We start from the raw sequence: 10,420 nt of genomic DNA, 5'->3' as shown, positions 1-10,420 counted from the left end.
GTGGCGTTACGGGAACGTTGGACCGAGTGCGCCCGAGAAGCCGGGCAGCGAAGCGGAGCGCACGACGGTCCGCATTGTGTGGTGTATTTTGGATGAAATAAATATACCTTTGTTAAAATCTACCCACTGAAGCCGTATCTGTGTTGGGGAAAACCTACGGTAGTCGAGAGTCGGCTACAGGTCCTTAGAAACTTACCTGTGATAGGTGGGTTATTTTGAAGTTGTTTTCATGAAATATATGGGTTTACTTGTTTTCCCCAATAAATTAACCTGAACGCAGAACTGGACCCAAGAGAAGACACAGGCTGGAAACAAAAGAAAGTTTACACAGTTTAACAGTTTATTAAACTAGTTGAGAATCGGCAAGGACGGCAAGAGACGAGAAAAGTCTGTCAGATGAGCTGAGAGGACTGCAGGCTGACTATCTGAGCGAGGCTGGATGGTATAGCAGAGCTGAGACTCTGAGTGAGGCAGGGTTCCTGGTAAGCGTGATAGAGATCCACGGTAAACGACTGAACGATCTATGAAGAGCTGAAGTTGATGAGGAGAATGAGCCACAATAAAAAAAATGACGGAGCTTGTTCGGGAGTAATGGGCTTATTCAACTCCTGGGTTGAATAAGCCCATTACTCCCGAACAAGCTCCGTAATTTCGGTCGACCAGGATTGGATTCATCCACACAGCGTAAGGCAGACTCCAAGTCCTAATTTGCCCACACCGTCTTGCCATTGAACTGTCTGGGGAAACAGGAAGAAAGGCTGACTGTGGCCTGGAGTACAGAAAGTTCTCCAGACCAGGAACCTGGACCGGGGGCAACGGTCACATACTAGGTCTAGACGGATGCCATGGATATGTGTTTCAGTGTTAGGGAAACACAGGTGATATTTTGGGCTAGTGATATTTTTACTAGCCCAAGCCTTTTTTAAAGATTTTTGCACAGGTTTTTTCTTTCATTCTAAGAGTGATTTATAGTCCTTTTAAATTCAACCATACCCAGTGAGCACTAGACGGGATTTAGACATCTAAATCTGGTCTAAAACTGGTTGAAATCGAGTCTAAACGTCTATAGACATCTTTTAGCCGTCTTTTCAACCGGCTAAAACACGGTTACAACTTCAACATGTCACAAAACACTTATTTGGTTGATAATGTGTTCTGTTGCAACATGAACACATGTAAGAGAGACGATATTAACATATTATATATATTATAGTATTTATGTAAAGTATTCAACTGGTCGGCTAAATGTAGACCACATTTAGCCGACCAGTTGAATACTTTACATATGTAGACATGATTTTAATGTTTCACAAAGTCGTAAATACGGAACTATAAACGTCTTGCTGCCAACAAGATGCTCACAGGACATCTTAACGGAGCAGTTTACATTTTGTCTGTACATTCACGTTAAATACGAGTGAGTCCTACTGCTGGAACACGCATGCGCAGGAACTCAGACTGCATCTCCAACTCTGAAAGTAGCACCGGTCGGGAGGCTCGGCATCGGACTTGTGGAGAGAAGTAAACGAGCTGACGGAAAAACACGAGGCTTCACGTTAAATACACACTGTGTAAATACTTGAACGACTGGATTCAGTTATTCAAAGCGAATTTAAGCATCATTAACATAATTTTAAGCTGCTCACGATGCAGGCGAGGCTGCTAGCTTGTAGCGTTAGCATGTTAGCCTGTAGCGTTAGCATGTTAGCTTGTAGCTACTGCTACATGGACAACAGTAAACATTAACGTGTGTAAATTATGTTTACTGTCTTTATGGGCTGTTGGACAGACGTTTAAAAAACGACTATGGTCACCGGTGTGAAGACGTTTAACAGTGAATATGTTTTTAATTCTTGTTTAATTTACAGACATCTGAAATATGACAGATCATCTGAAACCGGCTCCTGGAGGCTTCGACAACCACATTTAAAGAAGAAAAGGGAGATTTTGTTGTGTGTATTTTCATTGTCATTGTAGTTGTATGAATAAAAACGAATTAATTGTTGCCTGTGTCAGATGGTCTTATTTGTCCTGTAAACTGTTAATGTGTTACTATGACTACATGTTTAATTGGGACATATTTTACTGTGAGCATTTTGAGGTTCAAAAGACGTTGAAAAGACGTTTAAAAGTGGGTCAAAAGTGAAAGTTTATTCAACGTCTGTTTGTAGACGTTCACGTTTAGACGTGATTTGCAATAGTGCATTTGTAATCCTCTACGTTGTGCTAATAATGTTATATCATAATTTTAGAGGCTTACTATGAAACCACGTCCACATTTCTCAGTTGAAAGCCAATAATGAAAATCACGTCTAAATGTGGTCTAAACGTGAACTAATAGACATTACAAACAGACGTTGAATAACGCGTCTGTTTGTAGACGTCCTACGTGAAAATATTCGATGGTGTCGTGATCAATGCAGAAAAAAGTGTGAACATTATTGTATACAGTCTGTGGTGCGAACACACCACAGCTAAAGCTGCAAATGGGATTGTTTTACTCAATTAGAGTGGGAAAGATGAAAAAAGCAGCATTGAGTGATACAATTTTATTTTAGGAGCAGAGTGCTGTCAAACATTCATATTCAAAAGTGAGGTGAGGTGGACTGTACAGATAGAGTGGTTGTATGGATTAGGGTTAGATGTGAGGCAGCCGATTAAGGCTCAAAACTTTGGTACTTTCTGGTGAGACTTACAAAGGGCAGTGCATTCAGTGATGGAAAAAATATATTTTCATTATGAGAATGGAATTATTTGATTCCAATTGATTTAAACTGAATTCGCACATGAACATTTACCCAAGTTTCTACCTAACTTAATACGGAAATAATATTTTGTAATCCGGGCTATCGTACATTCTTTAAAAGTGTAAACAAGAAAAACAGTAGGTCCTTGACTTAATAAAATAAAAAAAATAATATCTCAGGGTAATTTTCTGTGAATACATAGTAAATTAACTTAAAATCGCATCTTAAAATCAGATAGCCGTATTATGTTTTTCATACCAGCAGCTGTAGTGGGGCTTGGGGATATTGTTGGGGTCTGATATGGGTGTGTGTGTGTCTAGCGGGGCGGGGAGAGGGAGAGAGAGAGAGAGTGAGTGAGGAGCTACCCATCAGTACAATGGGGATATTGTCCATAATTATAAAATTATATAATTTTCTCACCCTATGTGACTGATCTGTCTAAACTGAACCAGGTAAGAAATACGGAGACAATCCAAAACTGATAATGCCCAATAATAGTCAGTCCATTATTGTTACGTTAGCTAAAAAGTTACATTACATGCTGCAACTGTGCCGTTACATTCATCCCTTCATGTGACATGTAGGGCAATGTTTGTTAGTTAATCATTTTGGTTTAGTTTGAAATATCTCAGTAACTATTGGAAAATTAATAAGTACATTTACATAAGTACAAGAATAAACGATAATGATATAGTTTTTAAAGAGTAATAAATCAACATATAGACACAATGTATTTGTATAAGTGTTTTGCTGCATGCTCGTGCCCCACCACATGCAGCTGGTGACCTTTTAATTCTTCCATCCCTGCCCCTCGAACCGCCACTACCCCCACCTTCCAATGCCAACCAGCTTAACTTTTTGCCACCCCGGTTTTCTAGATCCTCCACTGGTAGATGGACATTTGATTTACGTTGCCTATTTAGATGTACATTTTTCTTTCAATCTACACCTCTTGAGTGTAGACTACTTTTAACAAACTTTGAAAAATAGACCTGGATCAATGCAAAACAATCAAGTACATTCCAAATAAATGGAATTACAAAAGTGTTTGTGAGTTTCTCCAATCAAAACAATAACTCATAATTATTAAGTGGTGGCCAAAGATTTTTTTGCCAATTGATCCAAATCTGGTACAAAATCACTTCTTGCACAATCTACATCATAAAGTTTGTTACATTCAAATCACAACATGTCACTGCCACATCGTTAGAAAATCACTTTTTCTTGTAGATGAAAATACCACAGCTTTTGTCTGGAATCCAAAATTTGCTGTAGAAGTTCATGGGAGAATTCCAAAAACCTTACCACATGTATCAGGCAGTCCTCAAATGGATTTAAGAAGTAATTGCATGAGTGGTTATTACTACAGGCCAAAAAGAGACACTGAACTCCAAGAAACACAGTTATGGAGAGGCCTTATATTTGAGGTCCATCCTCACTAGAATAAAAAGAGGCTGAGTCCACTGAGCTTTTGCAGTAAAGGCAGTGGTTGCTTCTTCTTTGATGTATTCTTAACTCCTGTTGTAAAAGAGAAAGTGAAAAAAAACAAAAAAACATCCTGGTCTCCAATTGGTCAAATCCAGTCATGATTCTGATCCCAAAGGCAGTGTGGGTCTTCATTCGTCACATCACAGAGGTGAAAGGGTGCGTTACTAAGTAGTTGGGAAATGTGTGAAGGTGCATCAAAAAACAAGTGTTTACCTCTGTACACAGGACATTTCAGAAGGTCAGAGTGCAGCTCCAAACTTATAAATTAATCACAAACCAAAAATTTTACTCAAAATCCAGCTTTTTTTAACCTTTGTCCATCACGGCCACCTCTCTTTTCATGATGACCAGCAGTCATTTATGCGGCTTAAGTAAGCTGAAATTTCCGTAGGTGGACAGACGAGAATCATTCCAGCCCAAAGGTGCTGGTCTCCTCCACGGCCGTCAGCATCTTCTCATACAGCATTGAGAATGACGGGTATGGTGGCAGGTCCAGCCGATTGAAACAGGTATGCGCTCTGGAGAGAGACCACAGGTATATTAGACACTGGTCTAAACAGAAAGCGTAATGGAAGCTCATGTTCCCTCTTGCAAAAATCCCCACATTGCCAAAATTTTCCCTTATGCTAAAACGATCCCAAAGCCATTACAACATAAAAGCATGCAATTTGTTGTCAGGCTTTCAAAATAGAGCCATGGCTTCAAAATTATACTTTTTTATCAAATATTTACCTCAGTTAGAGTGGAAAAACATATTCAAAGTTGTATGGCAGTTTCATCAAAGCAACTTTTTAAAGGGATACACAGGGGTTAAGTAATACTTGGACGTTTTAGGAGATATGTGCATCCACCTTCTTCTAATTTAATTATTTTCAAATGAATTGGACTCTTAAATAACAGAAAAAGTGATAACGGCATTAAATTATGACCAAAATCAAACCATGTGTTTACCTGGGCAGTGCAGTGACCTTTCCCCACTTCTCCACACAAAACCTGCGGGGTCCATTGCTGCCTCGCAGAGAAGCAAAGCCCTCGTAAGGAATACTGGATGTCCCGGTCACAAACTGAAGAAGCAGATGGGCAGGTATCAGTATAGAGGGACAGAGAAGGAAAACAAAATTAAGAACACTTAAGTTAAATGGGGAAAATGTCACTGCTGCACCTTACTCTCAAAAGTTTAGTAAACCCACACACACACGCATGTACCTGCAGAAGCCGTAGTCTCTGTTCATTGTTGAACCTCTCCACTGCTGCCCAGAACCACCGGATCACAATATGGTTGTCATGGTAACCTAAAAATTACACAGGTCATTTAACTATGGCAATGGATCATGCTGACTGTAGCCTGAGAATATGTTGCCTAGGATGGCTGCAGTGTCTCAAACTCCTCTGCACCACCTGGCTCAGGGACAGCTTCATCAATCCCCCTTTACATTACAGCTTATTCATTTTGCAAATATGATGCATCACAAAAATATTTTATTACATATTTTGTATACTTTACATTCTCTCCGTATAAAAAAAAAACACAGACACATCAAAATAACAACTAATGTGTGGTTTCAATAATACAAATATTTAAAAAAAAAAAACAACGGCAAAATTCACAGAAATTACTATAACATTACAGAAGAAATCAAAAACAATACATACTCTATGAGCTTTTTAATTGCTTTAGAAGTTCTGGGTCATACCAGAACCTTGTTGGCTGAATGTGGGCCTAAGCTTGATTCCCAGCCTATCCGGACACAAGCATTTTGGCAGAAGATAAGAAAGGGGTAGCCGTGAAAGACTCTATTGATGGGTTCTCTGGCTTGTTCACTAATCATGTATTCTCGCAAAGAACAAGTAAAGACCTCACTACCTACTGATAAGCAAGAGAAAGAAATAAGAGCTAGAAAGAAGGGAGCGGGAAGAGAGAGCGCAAACGCGAGATGGGATAATAAATTTAAGCTAAACAGTAACAAACTAACTCCATATATAAACAAGACTAAGAATCTATAGCTCTGCTAGCAGCTTGGCACAGCGAAGCTTTGAGATAAATGCCAAAGTCAGAATGTTAGCATGCTGGTATACCGTTTAACATGTTTACAATATCAGTTTAGAGTGTTAGCATGCTCACAATTGATAATTTGCAATTAACATTTTGTACAGCTGAGGGTGATGAGAATTGTGTTTTCCAGGCATTCAGTTAAAAAGCACAGATTCAAATGTTGATTTAGATGAAGAGCCAGTAGGCTTCATCCCTGCACACCATGAATATCAGTACGGGATTTCATGGGAATAGTTGAGATATCAGTCTGAACCGAAGTGTTGGACTCATTATTTTAATGATTTTAATAAAATAATAAATAACAAAATAGACTAAGGTTAAAAATGAACTTCGACTGATAAACGGCCTATTCTCCATCGTTTCTTCCGTACCTCCTCTGTACTCTGTGTTGTTCCTCCAGTCTGATAAGTCAATTTCCGCTGTGCCGGCAATCACCAGCTCCAGTTCCCTTGCGTCAAACACCGATACTAGCCTGGCATCCACCACCTAGAAAACAAACACATATACACAAACAACTTATCAAAATACCACTGATTTTGATGGGGACATGTATGAAAGAGAATTTGAGCTAGGCTTAACACAACAAATGAGGATAATAAAGTAAAGACTGTTAGAATAGAGTATGTCAAACCTCGTAGAAACCTCTGACCAAGCTGTCAGTCTGCTGCACCACTCCTCTCTCTATCCTCCACTTCACCATACGCTCAATGTATTCTTTTTTGTTCTTTTCTGATACTGGGATGTTGGCCCCGCCCGGCTTCAGTTCCCTTTCTGTTATCTGTAAGGAGCACAGAAGCAAAAAAAAAAAAAAAAAAAAAAAAGTACTGAAACCTTTTTCAGCATTTCCCTCAAGACATCAAAACGGACTGTTTTAACAATCTCAGTTGATCCTCTTTGTCTATCTTGCCACATATTATTGACCCCCCTTTCTGTTAGAATACATTACGACATACTTTTGTGGGATGATCATAGGTGTAGGCAGAATAACTCTGCACACGTTTTGTAAAAACAAAAGAAAATATACTGTGACATAATCATGTCGGCAATAAAATGGTGTGTGTGTGTGTGTGTGTGCGTTTAAAACTCAGAACCTAACCTGTCCAAAGACCTCTTCATTGACGGTGAAGGTGAGATCCAGCATGTCTTCTATGTCGTTGTCCTTCATCCACTGAAGCGACTGGTGAAACTCCTCATCTAGGTACTCCAGGTCACTCAGGTCACAGGGACTACATGGTGGAAAATGCAAGTGAGAATGCGTGTGTGACCTGTAGCATTAAACACAATATTGCTAAGGAAGAGAAGCTAATGTCTGCAAGAATACTTTAAGGGCATCATAGCGTCTTTTTCTGAGCACCAGCGACTTTTTTCAGAATACGGACACCTAGAAAAAAAAAGAGCTGCGCCCAGCGAAAAAGTCTATTTGTGGGAGCAGATTGTCAGGGTGGACACTGAATGTTGCTGGTGAGTGTTGTTTTTATCGCCATACAGCTGTCAGATTGAGTGGTGAGAAGCTCATCTGAACAAAGTTTGGTTTGGTACTCATGGTAAAAAAACAATGTCAAACATATAGATATTAGCACATATAGATAATAAAGAGCAAAGGAGCGGTGCTAATCTGTCATACAATGGAGGTAAGAGAGGTGATATGTTGTCAAGATATTGCGCTAAAGTGCTCAGAGCACTTTTTCAATGAAACACTAGGATGAAGCTATTTGGACACAGGCCCTAATATCCATCTTTTTAAACATGTCAGAAGAGTTTAAAATTTGTTCTGTATTAGTCCATGCATCTGTGATTTGAATACACAAACTGTACGTACATGCGTAGTAGGCCTTTATAGAAGGGTCTGGTGAAGAAGGCATCCAGCAGGTACTGGTGGATCAGAGCTAAACCCAGAATACGTCCACTGAATCGGAACCTAACACACACACACACACACACACACACACACACACACACACACACACACACACACACACACACACACACACACACACACACACACACACACACACACACACACACACACACACACACACACACACACACACACAAAGTTAAAGTAATCAGGATACTTAGGATCATATCCGAGCTTCATTGTCTGTTATACATGTTTGTGTGTGTGTGCAAAGTAAACCTCACCATTCGTGGTGATTGTCTACAAAAGCGGACATTGGGCTGATCTGGACGGTGTAAGTGTCGTTGGCAGAGTACTCAAACAGACCATAATAAGGGTTGAACAGCTCCCTGGAAACCAAGAAGAAGAACTCTCTGGAAGGCCCGCTGTAGTCCAACCTGCAACACATACATTCAGATATAAGTTTCTGACTTTTATTCAGAATTCGTGAAGAAGATTAAATACAAAGTCAAGGACTCAAATTTGGGTCATTGAGAAATATTTACTTGAGCAAGAAATCCACGCCACGCTGTGTCACGAGTTCATGAGCATTGAGATTCTTGTGTTGTCTGACATCATGTAGTTGATGTGCCATCCTTTAGATCTGTTTATTGCAATTACAGCAAAATGTGTTTATTTTGTGTTGATTCCGCAGCAGTACCCCAGATTAATTCAGCCAAGGTAACACTAGCTGGATACGGTGAATACAGCTCAGTCAAACGCCTCCAGATGTTGTTTTGAACCCAAACCCAGCCATTCGGTTTTCATTTGTGTCTGGGACCAAAAACATGTAAAAATCAGCAGTAGTGTTTTTTTCGTCCATGGCTGGTCCAACGTTGTTGGTATCTACAACAACGTTGTAGATACACCCCCTCCACCTCTCAGGGGTGTCAAGTGCAAGTGACCTTAAATAAACACAAATGGTCTTGCAGACAAACTCACACGGTTACTCATAAATAACGAGGCAAAAATATTGCTCCTTTAAAAAGTTTACAAGAACTTGGCATGGGCATTTGGCTTCCTTAAGATGTAGCTGTTTATATCTGGGTTGAGTGCAACTAGGCAGTAGTCATATAGACAGGACACTGCTGATTTTGTAGGTACAGGGACAATGTGCGTCTTTGTGTCCTTTTCCCACTTGCTCCTTGTTTTTACTGATAATGAATGAATGAATGAATAATTCCCACCAATATTTGAACAAACTTGTTCACAGTATCCTTTACATGATACATACATACATACATATATATATATATATATACATATATATATATACACACATACATATATACATATACACACGCATACATATATACACATACATATACACATATATATATATATACACACATACATATACAGAAGCGGCTATACTTCCTGAGGAGACTCAAGAAGTTTGGCATGTCTTCAAAAACTTTAACAAACTTTTACAGATGCACCATTGAGAGCATCCTCTCAGGCTGCATCACTGCCTGGTATGGTAGCTGCTCCGCTGCCGACCGCAAGGCCCTGCAGAGGGTGGTGAAGACAGCGGAGCGTATCACCGGCAGCCATCTCCCCTCCGTGCAAGGCATCTACAACAGTAGATGCCTGAGGAAAGCAAAAAAGATTCTAAAGGACAACAGCCACCCAGGCTATGGACTGTTCTCATTGCTGCCGTCTGGTAGACGCTACCGGAGCATCCGAACACGGACTACCAGACTCACAAATAGCTTTTTCCCCCTGGCTGTAAGGCTTCTGAATCAGAAACACTGAACCTCTGAACAGTTGCCACCTCCACCTACTCCCTGCTCCCCCACTCATACATTTCACTTCACATTTCACTTCATAGATATATATTTGCACAATTTTAAAAACTTTTAACTTATCCTTAACATTTCTTTTTAACTTATTCTCTATTCACACTAAACTGCTGCTAGCCCTTCTACTGTACCCTAATTGTTGAATGTTAATGTTATATGTTATATGTTATATGTTATATTGTTATAATGTCATAGTGCTACAGAGATATATGTTGTTGTTTTTTTAAATTGTTGTATGTTAATGTTACTTTTTTATATGTTTTATTGTCATAGTGTTATAGAGTTTTATGTTATTTTTGTTATATGTATGACGTCTACTGCGTAGATGAATGATGCTTGCCAAGTCGTAAGAATTTTGCTGTGCTGAAGCAATTTGGTACATGCAATAATAAACACACTTTGACTTTGACTTTGACATATATATACACATACA

The 10,420-nt window shown here is 39.5% G+C and overlaps 1 protein-coding gene across 2 annotated transcripts in view; it reads right to left on the bottom strand.

Annotated features, from left to right (window-relative positions):
• Window positions 1-2,419: 2,419 nt before the first annotated feature.
• Window positions 2,420-10,420, bottom strand: part of hecw2b (HECT, C2 and WW domain containing E3 ubiquitin protein ligase 2b) — a 62,716-nt gene continuing 54,715 nt past the window's right edge. For both annotated transcript variants that reach the window (XM_054623627.1, XM_054623628.1), the window contains exons 23-30: window positions 8,431-8,583; window positions 8,108-8,206; window positions 7,385-7,514; window positions 6,920-7,066; window positions 6,660-6,774; window positions 5,442-5,527; window positions 5,187-5,299; window positions 2,420-4,753 (exon numbers count right to left, since the gene is read on the bottom strand). In XM_054623627.1, the coding sequence (XP_054479602.1) occupies window positions 4,642-4,753; window positions 5,187-5,299; window positions 5,442-5,527; window positions 6,660-6,774; window positions 6,920-7,066; window positions 7,385-7,514; window positions 8,108-8,206; window positions 8,431-8,583 (955 nt within the window). In that variant the 3' untranslated portion in view covers window positions 2,420-4,641. The remainder of the gene's footprint in view (window positions 4,754-5,186; window positions 5,300-5,441; window positions 5,528-6,659; window positions 6,775-6,919; window positions 7,067-7,384; window positions 7,515-8,107; window positions 8,207-8,430; window positions 8,584-10,420) is intronic.

The sequence above is a fragment of the Anoplopoma fimbria genome, chromosome 22, assembly GCF_027596085.1.
Source record: "Anoplopoma fimbria isolate UVic2021 breed Golden Eagle Sablefish chromosome 22, Afim_UVic_2022, whole genome shotgun sequence".
Taxonomy (NCBI): Eukaryota; Metazoa; Chordata; class Actinopteri; order Perciformes; family Anoplopomatidae; genus Anoplopoma; species Anoplopoma fimbria.
This window is presented reverse-complemented; position numbering and strand designations above follow the sequence as displayed.